At 50.6% G+C, this 14,984-nt stretch overlaps 4 protein-coding genes across 4 annotated transcripts; 3 read left to right on the top strand and 1 right to left on the bottom strand.

The window, feature by feature from the left end:
- The first annotated feature begins 38 nt into the window (after positions 1–38).
- BDV38DRAFT_259086 (ankyrin repeat domain-containing protein) lies at positions 39–1,346 on the top strand. Its single transcript, XM_032055788.1, has 6 exons — positions 39–187; positions 241–266; positions 372–500; positions 589–711; positions 768–1,097; positions 1,175–1,346. Exons 1-6 carry the CDS (start codon positions 130–132, stop codon positions 1,223–1,225), a joined length of 717 nt encoding a protein of 238 aa, XP_031909244.1. The 5' UTR covers positions 39–129; the 3' UTR covers positions 1,226–1,346.
- BDV38DRAFT_259083 (M protein repeat protein) lies at positions 1,332–4,469 on the bottom strand. Its single transcript, XM_032055787.1, has 3 exons — positions 3,995–4,469; positions 2,440–3,935; positions 1,332–2,366 (listed from the first exon to the last, which is right to left on the bottom strand). The coding sequence occupies exons 1-3, from the start codon at positions 4,140–4,142 to the stop codon at positions 1,425–1,427; spliced, it is 2,586 nt and encodes an 861-aa protein (XP_031909243.1). The 5' UTR covers positions 4,143–4,469; the 3' UTR covers positions 1,332–1,424.
- A 253-nt stretch (positions 4,470–4,722) lies between these two features.
- Positions 4,723–8,752, top strand: BDV38DRAFT_274516 (armadillo-type protein; the record flags this gene model as incomplete). The annotated part of the gene is made up of 6 exons (XM_032057857.1): positions 4,723–5,026; positions 5,101–5,620; positions 5,683–6,229; positions 6,502–6,529; positions 7,401–8,666; positions 8,721–8,752. 6 exons carry the CDS (start codon positions 4,723–4,725, stop codon positions 8,750–8,752), a joined length of 2,697 nt encoding a protein of 898 aa, XP_031909242.1.
- Positions 8,753–11,465: 2,713 nt separating this feature from the next.
- Positions 11,466–14,685, top strand: BDV38DRAFT_287036 (uncharacterized protein; the record flags this gene model as incomplete). Its single annotated transcript, XM_032060790.1, has 4 exons — positions 11,466–11,884; positions 12,060–12,948; positions 13,011–14,539; positions 14,604–14,685. 4 exons carry the CDS (start codon positions 11,466–11,468, stop codon positions 14,683–14,685), a joined length of 2,919 nt encoding a protein of 972 aa, XP_031909241.1.
- Positions 14,686–14,984: the final 299 nt, after the last annotated feature.

Genomic DNA, 14,984 nt, shown 5'->3' with positions numbered 1-14,984 from the left:
TGCCTGAGGCTGTAAGGCACACAACAGGTGTCGACGGCAAAGCCCCTCCGCCAATAGCTCCGATCTTATCGTGTGCAGCTATCCGACAGTTCTCCGACTGACCCGCATCTATAAATTCTATAGCACATCATGGACCCTCAACACGACGCCAAATTTCCTCTACATGAGGCCGCTCGAGAGGGTAGAAGTAAGCGCAATATTATAGTCTATTAAATCATGACACTTACCAATGCCTGACAGCTCAGGTGGTCGAGTCACTTCTAAACGTAAGTGCTGGCCCGCATCATCTGGAGCTGTCTATCTTCCTTTTATGGCCAGAGCTATCGCAGTTTCCGGAGTATATCATGGATGCTTACTTTCAGGACTAACAGGCAAATCCGAAGCTTGCCAATGTCAAAGATGATGACGAACGCCTTCCCATTCACTGGGCTGTAGCATACAATCGGCTTCCTATCGTGGAGCTATTGGTGGCCACCAAGCACTTCGATCCAGATGTTGAGGTAGTCTCCTGTTCTTACTTCCTACGATTACTAGAAACACAGAGGTAACCTGGGTTATTTGCGATCAACCACTTATTTGATATCACAGGACGGCTCAGGCTGGACCCCATTGATGATCGCAGCCAGTCTAAAGAACGCCGAAGGAGATCCGACCATCGACCTACTCTTGAAAAAGGGCGCAGACGTAAATGTCAAGAGTAACTCCGGACAGGTCCGTCTAATCTCAATCAATCAAAGCTTTGTCACTAACTGTAACTCCAACTCCAGAATGCGCTCCACTTCGCAACCTCCAAAGCCAGCCTTTCCACCGTTCGTACCTTAATAGCAAACAAATGCAGCGCCAGAGTTAAAGATAGGCGCGGGCAACTAGCACTCCATCGCGCCGCAGCTATCGGGTCCTCACCAATCATTAAGGTTCTTCTCCAAGATGGGAAAAGTCCCGTCAATGCCACGGACGTGGACGGTCTGACTGCTCTGCACCATGCTATCTCTGAGGGCCACGGTGAAGCTGCGATCACTCTGCTTAAGGCTGGTGCTGAAACCGATAAGAAGGACGCCAATGGTATTTTAGCTATTGACATGGCGCCGGATGCAAGTGTAAGTAATCCATTCTCTTTCCGTATAACGGCCTTTAGGCGCATTTCTCTGGTTATTGCGAGGCTAACTGTGTCAAGGTTCGAGAATATATTCGGCAAACTGCAGAAATGGAGGGTATAGAAATTTGAGAGACGTGGCACATGGTAATGGATACTCGGAGCTTTCCAAAGCTCATCATAATGGTCTAATAGTAGCAATTAGGAGAGATATTATATTCTTTTCTGAAAAGTCCTGTTTCGCATAACATCGTCTGAGGTATTGAACGTCCAGGTAAATACTATGTACAGAAGTAAAAAGGATTATCTTTCAAGAGACGTCTATAGGCTTTCATTTCATGGTACTATCCACCAGCTCTCGGTAGATTTTCTTGACTTCGGCAATATCAGCCTGGAGCTCTTCCACTTGCTCACTCTTTTCACCCAGCAGCTCAAGAGTAGTCTCGTAACGCTCCTCTAGCTCTGCATGCCGCTTCTCTAGTTCTTGAATGCGGGCGTCGGCTGTCTTTTTCTCCTCAGATTCCCGCATCAGATCCACAACTTGTTGCCGGGCTTCATCGCGTTGGCTTACAATACGGGCAAGCTCATCTTTCGTGGCAGCACGTTCGCTTTCCAATCGGCGAACCGTCGCACTCATGCGCTCAACCAACTGGACCGACGGACCAGCGCCAACAGTGGACTCCGAGATAATGTCATTGATTCCCCGGGAGTTTTGGGTCAGCGCTCCACCAAAAGCGGATGGCGTGCCCGGACGGGCAGAGAACTCGTCTGGTTCGAAAGTAATTGAGGGGGTGTCCGTAAATTGCGAGAAGGAGGCGCTATTTGCTGGAGGTGAAAGGAGACCAGATGTAGATGCTGGGAATGAGTTCTGTCGTGTTGGTGTGCCTACTTCTGGCGACGTCATGGGCAGAGTCGAGGACCGGCGACTTGATCGCAAGTCAGTGAGAGAACCTACAGGCTCTAGGGCACTTGGCCTGCGACTGTACGCCACTGGTGATTCGGTACGTTGCTGCTGGGTGAAGATGGCAGGAGGTACAACCTGCTCGCGCCATTTCATTCGTTCTTCCTCCAGTTTCTGCGCCCACGTTGCATCGCACACTTTCTTCTGTTCGTCGAAGTCTTTCTGTGCCGAGACTAAATCGTCCGCAGCTTTTTGAAGTTTCTGCTCCAGTTTTTGCAGCTCCTGCATGCGTTCCTCGAGTTTGCTTTCAAGATCATGCTCGACCTCTTTTGCGTCCTCGAGGTCCTCCTCAGCCCTTTTAGCTTTGAGATTCTGCACACCTAGATTAGTCTCTATCTCTATTTGGTCAAGAAAAAAAATATGAGTTGGGACAAATCAATCATACCAATTCCCGAACTCTCCGCCGCAAGTCTCCCTCTCGGCGTGTGGCTTCGTCTCGTTCTTTCTCTACGTTGGCTAAGCGCGCAAGTAATGAACCTTCCAACGCCTGCCAATTTTCACTAGCAACAGCGTACTGCGTCTGCAATGTCTCGATCTGGCGTAGAAGTTTTGCTTGGGCATCGCCAGCTACCCCGGATGAAGCTTCTTCCGCTCTAGAGCGAAGGGACTCCATCTTGCTCTCCAACACAGATTGCTCGTTCTTTAATTCGACCTCCAGTACTCGTGCCCGTTCCTTCTCTTGCTCGATGGTACTCTTAAGATCGCGTATCTCTGTCTTCAAGCTTTCCTCACTTTCATCACGCTCTGCCTTGATGCTTGCCAGCTCTTCTTCCAAGTTGGCCGCATGGCGCTTTTCCTGCTCCAGCGCATCAGACTGAGCTTTAGCCTCAGCTGTCTCGGCTCGCGCAACTGCTCTGGCAAGTTGTCCATTTATTTCCTGAACTGTTTGGCTCAATGCATCTCGCTCCGCTGTGACTGCTTCAAGATCCCGCGAGTTTTTTGACTGAGACGTCAGTGATTCATTGGCTCGTTTTTCGGCAGCTTCAGCCCGCTTAGCCCTGGCCTCAGCGTTGGCCAGATCTCTTTCCAGTTTTTCTGTTTTCCGATGATTTTCAGTTTGAACCTTCGAATTCTCCGCCAATTGCTGCCGAAGTTTCTTAATCACTGTACGGTGGTCCATCTCAGATTTCGAAAGTTTCTGTCCTTCTTCGAATAATAGTGCGATCTTCTCGTCCTTCTCCCGGAGTTGTCTCTCCATACTTCCAGGTGCTTCCGCCGCCGCCGCTTTCTTGGCGGACTCAGCAGCTTCCTTGGTCAAGTACTTCAACTTCGATTGCAATGCGTCAATTCGCTCAATATGTTCGTACATTTCCGCTTGCCAGCGTGACTCGGCTGCCTTGTGTTCTGCCTGTAACTGTGCGATAGACTTGTCCACATCGTTGGAGACAGGCCCGATGATATCACTCGGACCATTCGCAGTGTCCTGGGCAAGGTCCTCAGATGAGCGTGGTTTGTCAGCTTCGGTTTCCTGTAGCTTAGATTCAACGCCATTTTCTTGTACGACTTCGGTGCTCTTCTCTGAGTTAGCCTCTTGCGATTCGGAATCCTCAGTCGATACGCGCGAGGTGACAATATCTTGCGAGTTTCGTGGTGAGCTGCTGTCATGACTTGTCCTGGAGGCTGCTATTGACGAAGATTCATCGGCAGGAGTGACGCTTTGGGCACTTTCTTCGAGATTGAGGCTGCTACGTCCAAGGGTCGATTCAATATCCATGCTCGACCGCGCGCCATTACTCGGGGCCGGACTGGTGACGGGAGAGGGGACTCGACTCGAGGATTGGGAAGCGGGATTGGCATTGGTATTGGATTTGACAACAGCGCGAGCCAGACGCTCCTGAAGGCGATCATTTTTCCGCGCATTTGAGGAACTTCGCGAATGATCTAGACCCGTTAGTATGCGATGGAATATAATGAGCTAACTCAATTTGGGAAAGCCATACTACCAGTCTGATTCTTCGTCGCCGTACTTGGTTTTGGCTGTATCTGCTGTCGCTGTTCCTCATCGGCCAAGATCATATCCAGTTTCGATTCAACGCCGGCGACAGCTTGCTGCAGGAAGGATCCAACCTTCCATTTTGGTTGCGCCATTATGGTAATGCGATCGGAGATGTCTCAATCAAAGGCATGAACGAGCTAGTTCTAGCAGCACGTCCGACTGGCTCTCTGGCATGAAAGGCGGCGGTCTTTGACAATGCCTGCCGTCACACACGCACTGTATCGTAAGTGGCACTAGGCAGATCGATGATTCCTGACTTTCCTGCGGGGAAAATGAGCGTGTGGGGGGTGTGGTTGGAGTTATACGTATAGGGAACGAGGGGTTGGAAACGAAACGAGAGACTAGAGACTAGAGACTAGAAGATATAAAGAGACATGAAACAGACAAGGACAAGTGCAACCACGTAGCAGGAATACGAACGCTGGGTGTCTGGCTTGCGTGGACGAGAAGGTTGGAGAGATTACTACTGATTGAATGGGGCTTAGTATGGGTCTTGGCGGTATGATGGGGAACAACGTGAACACCGGAGCTTTCCTTCATTCGTAACAATCCATCATCATAGATTCCAGCACTCTCTCTTCATCCTCAATCAACCCCCTCCCACCCATCTCGGTTTTCTTCGCCTCTCGCTGTTCCGGGTAGGCTCCATTTTTACCCTGCAATACCGGAACTATGTCGACCATGTCTTTGGAGCCTCCCATGTACCTCAGCTCTATCCAGAACAACATCCGAGCTCGGCCCATCCCGTGGGAGGGAGCGGTTCGAGCTGGTAACATCACCGATGATCACTTGAAAAAGATCAAGGCAGTGGACAAGGTTCGCAAAGACCAGCGACGCCAGACTGTAGAGGGCGATATCTCTGGCTATGTAAGCCTGCTCTCTGGAAGTGCCGACGCCAAGAGCGTTCTGGGCTCCGCTTCCAAGAGGAACGATATCGTGCAGTATATTCTTGTGCTGGCAGCGGACTTGATCAATGGTGGGTATACCTTTGGTCCCAAAGTGTGCGCAAAAGTATAGAAGTCGTGCTGACCCGATTACTCGGTAATGTAGACGTCCCAGCGCTCTCGTCTGCCCTAATCGCGCATCCTAATCCCTACAAGCCATTTCTTCCCCTCTTGCATCATTCTACGAATGCCGATGACCCTATTCCGCTGCTCACTTCTACCTTCCTGACAAACCTTGTCTCTATCAGCCTCGCGTCTTCGTCTAAGTCTGCGGCCCGAGATGAAGAGGCACTTCCTCAACTGTACACGTACCTCTCCAGTCTGACCCAAAACCAGGACAGCGGGTTGCAAGACATCGGTGTCCAAGAGTTGTCGGCGTTGCTTCGTACATCTAGGTCTCGGGAAATCTTCTGGAAGCAGAGGGGGGAAACGGTGAACCCTTTGATCGACATTCTACGTGCGGCGACCGGAGGCAAAGATACCAATTCCAGCACCGTGGCTGGCAGTTCGCGGGCGATCGAGCCAGGGCTCTCTGGCGGTGTTGGACTTCAACTCCTGTATCGGGTCCTTCTTGTTATTTGGCAGCTGAGCTTCGAAGGCGCGCTAATCGGGGATGACCTTCAATCGTACGTACTTGGCGCCTGGTCAAATATATTGCACCCTGATTAAGCTTTACTAACGTCTGCAGGGACCACGAATTCCTTCAGTTGTATACTTACCTCCTGCGCCTCTCGCCGAAGGAGAAGACAACACGGCTTCTTCTTGCAACTCTCAACAACCTCCTTTCTTCCAACCGTACAACCCTATTGCCGGTCGCAGTGTTTGTCCGCCTCCCTGCCCTTCTTTCGAACCTCTCGGGCCGTCATTTGACGGATCCCGATCTTCTTGAGGATCTGAAGACTCTCTCGGACATGCTCGACGAGTACACCAAAACTCAAACTACGTTTGATCAGTACGCGGCGGAGCTGCAGTCAGGACACCTCCGCTGGTCCCCACCCCACCGTAACCCTACGTTTTGGAAGGACAATGCCCGGCGCATCCTGGATGATGCTAACCTTCCCAAGAAGCTAGCAGAGATTATCTCTAAGGAGTGGGACAATGACAAGCAGGTTCTCGCGATTGCCTGTAACGACGTGGGACATCTGGTGAAGGAGCTGCCCGGACGACGAGCACAGCTGGAAAAGCTCGGGTTGAAGGCGCGAGTTATGGAGCTGATGGCCGACAAGGACGAGTCGGTACGTTGGGAGAGTCTGCGAGCGGTGGGCGAGTGGCTTCGGTACACCTTTGACGATTGATTGTTCTTCGCGAGATGCTTGTTACTTGTGATTATATTACCCAGTGTCTGTTACTTCTGTGCTGCTTGCTTTGGACTTTTGCCGATATAGAGATAACCAAGCTGCATTGTATTGATTGCGCAGCGTACGTCGGCCAAGTGTCTTCATTACTACTGTGCATTTAGCGGTGTTGATTTTGTGGGATAAGTAAATCATTCTTGACGTTCTCGAAGGACATGCCATGTGCTGCAGTGGAATGCCGTCGAGTATGCAACCAACCCCCACGGGTTGTAATCGGCTTGTGGCGAAAGGATCTATCTAGCCTTTTGTGAAACTTTGGAACCACAACCCCGCATTAGAAATGGATTTACGGAGTATGCCAAACCGTTCGTTCTTAATTTTGAGCGCTCCTTAAATTGAGATCAGGCAACACGGAATTCATCTCCGGGGGTGAAATCACTTGGATCCTCTCTATGACTTCTCCATAGTGTCCATGTACGTACAGTAGGCACGACCCCCGGTGGATCTTTGGCCTAGATGATCGGCCGCTATACAGCACTCCACGGGACCGTTATCTCCATTTATTCCCACTGATACGAGCGACCCTCCACGGGGATTCGTGCCACACTCTCGTTGCGCACAGAGAGCCGACATTTTGCTAAATTCTACTTTCACCTTTCCCGTTGATCTAAAGCGATTCTCTGCACGGTTTAGGGCATATTTTGAGGCTACCAGGAAACAGCCGAGGTAATCAACTGGGGAAGGGTTCCAGAGAAAAATAACGGGAAAAAAGCAAAAAAAAAAAAAAAAAAATCCAAAGAAAACGGGCGGCCATCAATCGACCGCACGAGATCTGATCCCATGTCTCGATCATTTACGGGTTGTAAACGATGTAAAGCTCGACGGCAAAAATGTGACGAACAGCGACCGATATGTGGACGATGCAAGACGGCCGGAGCGCAATGCCGATATGCGATGCAACTGCAGTGGGGAGGGAGGGCCTTTTCGCGCTCGAGGTTCGGGGCCTGTGTGGGACATGGGGGCATGCAGAAACTCGGTGGGTTACTTCTACTACTCGTGCTCGGCCGTACTCATCACTTTTGGAGCCCTTGGGTCTAATGAATCGAGTTAGAATACTCTCCCGGCGAATTTATCTACACTACGAAAGCTTCACCTCCTCCTTCTGAACCTCTTGCTCTTGCCCGACCCGTCGATCCGTTTTCCTCGTTGTCGTCTGACCAGAAGGCTCTTCTTCACCATTTCCTTAATGATGCCTCACAAATCACTGCCTGCCATACGGGCATGCAGAGGGATATCTGCCAGATGCTTGTTCCTATGGCCCTCCAGACCCCGTCGTTACTATATGCAACAATGGCCCTATCAGCGATTCACCTACAAGCCCTACATAATCAGTCAGAAAACGTCAAGTCTGCACCAGAGATAGCACGGTTTATGGCCCTCAGTCTCGAACATTTTCGGGCAGAGCTACAGGACCCGAACGTCAAGGGCTCGGATGCGCTCTTGGCGACCGCACGAACACTCTGTCTCGCGGAGATTCATTCTGGGGCCATTCATCCCAACTCATGGAGGGCCCATATTGAAGGGGCTAAGGCGTTGATGGATGCTTGTGATAATCGAGGAGCGCTGTCGCCGCGGTCGTCAGATGGGTTTAGGAGGTATTTGGATCGGTGGTACCGATCGATTGTTTCGCTCACGGCGTTAACAGGCAACGGTCCACCTATTGGTGATGTTGCAGATCGAAGCATCTTGAGTCCTGCCAACCAGCACGACTCCCCTGACTATCTTGACGATTACTGGGGCTTCACGATTAATCTGGCTGCAGTCTTTCGCGGGATAGGGGCCGCTGCTTGGCGAAGCCACCCGAGCCAACAATGCGGTGGCATAGCACAGGGAGACGAATCCAGCGCCCACCAGGAAGCTGCAGTTCTCGAGTCGTCCGTTCGGCGCTTGATGGATCGGGAAGCTGACTCACAGCCTGCATTCTACCCAGGGGTGGTGGAAGGGCTCTCAAGCGAGTACATTCGTCAATTCATCCTCTGCAATGAAGCCTTCCAGCATAGCGCGCTCATTCAGATCCACCGTCGGTTGAGGAAAACACCAGCTTCATCACCGGAGGTCCAAGCATCTGTTAAGCGGATCTTGGAATGTACTGCTCAGATTGGGCCCTCAGCGGGGCTGAGTCCATGGACCATGCTTACCACACCGCTATTCATTGCAGGCTGCGAGGCAGGGGATGAGGACCGGGAGAAAGTGCGCCAATTGCTCTCGTGTTTGCATGACACGATTCGTGTGCCGAATGTGCTACAGTCCTTACGTTTTTTGGAGCAATATTGGTCGAGCCAGATTGATGAGAACGAAGGGTGGAATCAATTCCTCGGTATGTCTGCTTGTGTTACCTCTGAGTCTAGATCGCATCTGCTGACAGCCATAGATCGGATGAAATTTGACTTTATCCCCTATTGACAGGGCTTCGGGGAATGTCATGCTATTTCTGTTCACGATACCAAGAGAGAGAGAGAGAGAGAGAGAGCGTTAAAGAAGTTCATGTTTCTAATGATATTTTTATGTGTACCAAACGATTGCGGAAGCTATGGCACAGCAACATGGGTTACGTTAATTTTGAGCGAAAGGGTGTCATTATAAGGTTTTTGATGATTCTAGCGGTTTATTGTATATGTCTCTGTATACTATTATATGTATTTCTTTACCCATTACTGTATATTTTATCTATGAGGACGACCATCCCTTTGGAGTTAAAACAGTTGGCAGGTGTCATTTGACATTCTCAGCTGCATGCATACGTTCGCGGTTCCTGCCGAGTTTTAAGTCTGCCGGAATGGACGTAACAACACAGGGATTGAAACGACGTATTATCCCTCGAGGGAAGGGGAAAAAAAGCGTTTAAACCAAGAAATTAGGCGCTATGAACTACTGGCTTAATCCTTGTAGAACTTAAACGCCTGTCATTTCTTAAATTAGCATTCCTAAAGATGGCCGTCTCATCTCCAACTGGGACAATGATTGGGTTCGCCCCTTGCGCCTGGAAGATAGGGCTACTCTTTGAACCACCACCAGTCAGGTCTCGGATCTTTTTTTTTTTTTTTTTTTTTAATGCAAAATTTGGGGCAAGCGGGATTCTGGGCGCTTCGGAGGAAGTAAATTCTGCGGTATGATTGAATGAAAATCGAAAATAGATTTTCGGGGGTGTGGCGCTTAACTATTAGTTGTTGGACAAGGATTTTCTTTTTCTACTTGTTCTTTTCTTTTTGTTGTTTTACTATTCTTGTTATTCCTCCGTGTCCATGACGAGGCAACGTTTATCAAGTGGTACGTGTAAAGAAATGGTAACTATTTTGATCCCGACTATTGCGCGCCTATTCTCCATCCAGCGAGGTCTAGATTGGGGAGGGTCCCATTCTTAACGTCTTTCAGTGGGCGTTTCATGTTATATTTAGCCAGGGTCCTTTTTGAACCTGGTTCCAGAACGGTTCGTACCCTGGGATGGAGTCATTGACGCGCATTAGGTAAAGCAATATGCGAACAATATTGTCGCATATCCGACGGAGATGTACTCCGTACACCAAAAAGGAACTACGGAGTACAGACCAAGTAAATTAAAACGAGAGCGGACTAAGTAATCGCTGCCTCATCGACACCTGAGGGACCTACTCTACCTCAGCCTACTACTAGTGCCCAGTGCTAGACTACTTAAGGGCTGACGGCAGTTGGAGAGGGGGGGAGAATAACATCCAATCAAGAGATGGTGGAGAAGCCGCACTGACTCCTGAGCTTCAGTTGGTCCGAGTTCAAGTTGCATTAAACCCTCTCCAGGACATTAAGAAGGTATTCGGCGATTCGCCGGTTGACATTTCTCTTGTTAACCAACCGCTGTACGTGATAGATGTTGGCGCACGAGCTAGTCGATCGTTGCATATCAATTGTTCGGAGGTGATTGCCTTACGTGTGCCTAGTTTTGAGGGGAAGGAGTGGTCAGGTAGTATCAATATGCGTGGTTGGACTCTTTTGGGAGCTCAGACCATCGTGGTATATCGATTTCTCACCATTGTTACAGGGAGATTGTCTGTACCGTATGATTAGTTGATTGATATGAACTCCTTCGGGGGGGGGGATTACTAGTCCTGAGATAGTCTTCTTTTGCTTCTTATCTTCCACAATCTTCCACAACCCACTAGGTAGTGTATTGTCTTACTTTCGACTCTCTGAATCCTGTTTCTGGGCCGGATGGCGTTAGGGACTGCGTGCAACGGGAGGAAGGTTGAAATTGCCCCTGAGTCCAGAAGTATGCATAGGAGTGGGCCCGTCCTTCACGGTTCACTTGCGATCGGCCGGCCTAGTGGGGGGTTAGTGGCCGCTTGTGAGCCGTCCACTGTCGCTCTTTTCTTACTGCTTGGAATTTCTTCCATTCCAGAGATCTTTTTTATCTCCAGATCTTGGCCCCAGTAGGTCTCCCTCTCTCACTTTCACTGCGATCTCCGTGCAGGACAGAGGGTCGATATACTTGTATGTACTATGCAATGGAACATATTTTTTTAGATATATAGACTTTACTTCAAATTTAGGAATACTATTATTAAGAATAGGAGCTACTTCTTTTTCCACAGTTGAATAGAATAACCTTTTTTTTTCTTAACCGCTCAAGAGGTTCAATATTCTAACGATCCAAATTAATACATACTTTTTTTTTATTTTTTGATAAACGCCCCACCAGGTCTCCCTCTCCGAATCAAGTAATGCTCACTATTAGGCTGTCTTCCCGAACCGCCAATCCTTTTCTCCTTTCCACCCCTTAGTCTGGTCGTCTTTCCAAGTCTCCTGGTCACCACTTTCACTCCTGGTCAAAAAAACTAGGCTCCTTTTCACCAATCGTCCATCAATCAACGTACGCCATTCCAAGGTCTATCAATTCCCACTCTAAGTCTTACCCCCTAACGATCCGGCGCGTGTCATTCACCTCGCCCGTTTTGCCCGTGCTCCCCAAGGAGTCAAGGCTCATCGTCACCATGAGGGTGCGTCGATCCTATGCCCCCGTTGGTTAACGGGGTGCTTCTGATTCTCTCCCCCCTTTCCTGTTTCTGATTCAATTTTGAATTCCACTATAGCATGTTTTTTGGCCAATTCCGTTTCGCGCTCTCCAATAAAATTTAATACGCCTGTCATGGCCCCAGGCTGGGCTTCTCCGCCAGCTCCTGGCGCCTTATCGTTGACTCCTGCTGCGTCCGCCGTCCCCCATCAACCACACCATCAAGGGACTGGTGACACCGGCGGTTGGCCAAGTCCTCCCTCCGCATCCTCCACAACCGCTCCTCATCCTTCCATTCCGGTCACTTCTCCTACGACCACCTCCCCCGTGCGCAGGAAGCCACTTCCCCAGAATGCGGCCGCAGTGATACCCCCTCGCCGGTCCGAGTCCTCTCCCCGTGCCTCCTTCCCCGGAGGCGTATCGCCTGCAGATTCTCCAATCCCTGCCACGAGCGTTTATGACGTTCAGAACCATTCTCGTTCCACTTTGTCCCAATCATCCGTCTCGGGTCCCGCGGAGGACCCCTCTCTCTTTGTTCCCAGGGATCTGGATAGGTATGAAAGCCGTGGCGCTCTTTGTTCTGATGCCCTCTTATTCGGCGCCGTCCCCTCGGTTCTGATCTTCATTCTGCCTTACTCGCCGGGTCCCACCCGGGCAGAAGACTTTCCATGCCCATTCCCCCTTCAAACGTGTCACAGCTAATCCCGCTCTTTTCTTGGATACCTTCAGACTTCCCCATGCTAGACAGCCCGCACCTCCTCTTCGCATAGACACATCCACCTCATTCATAGGTTCATCGGGCGACGTTGGCGTTGACACGGACTACGGCTCCCAATTCGCGAATGGGGGGCCAGTGCATAGTCGTCTCGTTAGCGAACCGTTTATCCCAGTACTCAAGTCTCCCCTAATTATGCAGAAACGGGCTACAACAATGCCCTTACACCATCCTTCTAATCGACCCCCTCCCCTCCACATCGATTCCAGCGGACGCTCTTTGACCGGCGTTGTAGACGCCAAAAATCCTAAAACTCCTGGTCACAAGATCAGCTCATTCTTTGGCTGGCGCGGCACCATTACCACGTCACCTGGCGCAGAATCGTCGAGTACTGAAGTCTCAGATCTTGGTCATTCTCCGCTCCCATCCCCAATGCCTCCTTCCTTACCCAGTGCGGTGACGCCGTCCACGACGGTGCCCTTCGATGCCTCCAAGGGCTTTCCGCCGCGCAATCCGTCCCTGAGTAGTGCCAGTATCTTGGAAACAGGCCCTTCCACGGCGCATGTGGCTGAGCTCGAAAATGAACTCCGAGAAATCAGTTCTGAGTTGGCTGGCTCCATACGGCGAGAGATGGAGTTGGAGGACTTGGTAGAAAGGCTTCAATCAGAGTTGCCCTTGGACAACGGAAATCGGCGTACCAGTGACTATTTCTCTGATTCTGGTACCAGCTCCATTCGCCTGGTGTACGATGGGCGGATCGACGATGTTGAAAAATATCGGCGGGCATCGGAGCAGGAACGGGCTCAATTGAAAGTAGACTTAACACAGAAATGGCAGGAAGAGCGGGCTCGCCGCGCCGCAGCAGATTCACATGTCCAAATACTAGAATCACAAGTACATCAGGTATGTCGATGGATCTCATCTGCTCCCTTTTTATACGTCAGGAATTGACCAGCTCTCATTAGCTCCGACGAGAGAGAGTTGACCACTCTGATCTGTCTTCTCGGACAAAAGAACTCGAGGGTGCTCTGGAAGCCACTCGCAGAAAATTGGCAGAAGAGCGACAGATCAAAGACAATTTTGAAGACTTACTCACGGCCATGCGAGTGGAACTGGAGCAGATTCGAAATGAGCGGGATCACCTTCGTGACCACATGGTTCCCGAATTGAAAAATAGCACAGCATCTTCATCTGATGCCTCCGAGGTTCAGCGATTGTTGGAAGAGCTTGAAGCCCTGAAGATCGAGAATGCTGCGCTAGCGCAACTACAAGGAGGCCGATTTGCTACCATATCGGAGGACGGCGAAACTAGCAAGAGGAACTCTGCAGTTGGATTGTCGCGCTCCAGTTCATTGGCTCGGATGCATTCAAAGCCTACCATACGAACAGGACTGTCCCGTTCCAACTCTCTGTCGCAGTCGAGTCCAGTCACTCCCAAGGGGGTCGAACTCCGGGAATCCATGGCAGATCGGATGGAGAGTGTTGAAGCACAGCGCGATGCACTTCACCACGCCCTTCGGCGCTTGCTCGACCGTCAGGCTTACGAAGCTCGTGAATATGAGAAACGTATCCGGCTCATGGAGTTAGAGCTTGCTCACGCACAGCAATTAGGCTCTCCACGCAAACTGGGTTACGAGAGAGAAGTCCGTAGCCTAAGAGAGGAAGTCAATCATCTCCGGCAACGTGCCGAGGAGGCACTGGATCAGAAATGGCAGTGCGAAAAAGGATTGGCAGGGCTTAAGATGGACCTTGACCGTGCTGAGCAGGAGACCGCGTCCCTTCGGGTGTTACTGCACGAACATGATATCACCGTTCCAGAAGGCCTCGGGGCTGACCAAGAGGGCTTTGCTGAGGTACTAGCCACATCGTCATCACTAGAGTCGGCATATAAGCAGCTCCAGGCAGAACGGGAGCAAGCTGAAGCAAGCGCCATTCGGTCGCCCCAGGAAGAACATGGCCAGCTAGCAGCCTCGGTTAGTCGAACGGAAAGCCTTTCGCAGCATGTACAGAACCAGCTCGCGAGGAACAACGCGTTGCGCAGCCGCTTGGCAGACGCTATCGGCAAAGGTGAAAAAGAGCAACAGCTTTCTGCGGTTCGGATCAATGAAATGCAGGCGCGTCTGAAGGAGCTTGAAGACACCCTTTTGATAGCTCAACAACATGCCGAGGAGGAAATGGCGCGGCATGAAGAGGAGATTCACCAGCTGAATGAGAGCCATAACGCTCAGTTGTCTCGGATGAAGAATGGTGCTCGTAGCCCCGCCGGCTTGTCCCCCATACCTCCTTCATCACCCTTCGTTGCACGCTCTCCCCGCCTAGATAAAACCACTAGCGGCGATGGAATTTCGCTGAACCAGGCCGTAAAGCCGGAGGCCCTGGAGCGGCGGGTGAAAGAACTCGAAAGACTTCTCCGCGACGCCGATATGGAGATGGGCGAAGTAGTTAGCCGCATGAACCGTGCGCAGATCGAAGTGGCTGAACTTCAGTCTGACCGGTAAGTACCGTCGACTTGTACTTTCCTCTTGTTGATTTGATTATGACTCTAACGTGTTGCACAGCGACGAAGCACTTCGCCAAACTCGGAAACTGCAGGCTGAAATTCAGGCTGAGCGGGATGCTTTCAAGACCCTACAGGGCTAATCCATCTCCCTCCAGGTTATGTTACGTTATTCATCTTGTATATATACTAATGATTGTGTCCCCTGGCGCATGGTGTCGGTGTTCCGGCGTTACACAGAGTCGCGATTTCTGTTTTGGAGGCGCATGGTAGCGCCTAGTGTGTGATGCTTTTCTTTGGCTCAAGACCACAACTACTTGGGCGCTGTGCATATTTGACGACGTTTGTATATGGTCAAAACTGAATCCACAAGGGATGTGGATATGTATATACCGGGATCATGATGTGACCAAATTTATTACACCCATAGATATATAGAGGG

Source organism: Aspergillus pseudotamarii (assembly GCF_009193445.1).
Source record: "Aspergillus pseudotamarii strain CBS 117625 unplaced genomic scaffold BDV38scaffold_70, whole genome shotgun sequence".
Classification (NCBI taxonomy): domain Eukaryota; kingdom Fungi; phylum Ascomycota; class Eurotiomycetes; order Eurotiales; family Aspergillaceae; genus Aspergillus; species Aspergillus pseudotamarii.
The sequence above is the reverse complement of the archived record's forward strand: the minus strand, read 5'-3'. Positions and strand labels throughout refer to the sequence as shown.

Excerpts from the sequence above, each read along its gene's own strand:
- BDV38DRAFT_259083 (XM_032055787.1), bottom strand. The coding sequence starts at position 4,142 with ATGGCGCAACCAAAATGGAAGGTTGGATCCTTCCTGCAGCAAGCTGTC. Across the intron at positions 3,936-3,994 it reads GACGAAGAATCAGACTGGTA|ATCATTCGCGAAGTTCCTCA; the intron begins GTATGGCTTTCC and ends TAACGGGTCTAG. Across the intron at positions 2,367-2,439 it reads GGCGGAGAGTTCGGGAATTG|AATCTCAAAGCTAAAAGGGC; the intron begins GTATGATTGATT and ends CTAGGTGTGCAG.
- BDV38DRAFT_259086 (XM_032055788.1), top strand. The coding sequence starts at position 130 with ATGGACCCTCAACACGACGCCAAATTTCCTCTACATGAGGCCGCTCGA. Across the intron at positions 188-240 it reads GGCCGCTCGAGAGGGTAGAA|CTCAGGTGGTCGAGTCACTT; the intron begins GTAAGCGCAATA and ends AATGCCTGACAG. Across the intron at positions 712-767 it reads TCAAGAGTAACTCCGGACAG|AATGCGCTCCACTTCGCAAC; the intron begins GTCCGTCTAATC and ends CTCCAACTCCAG.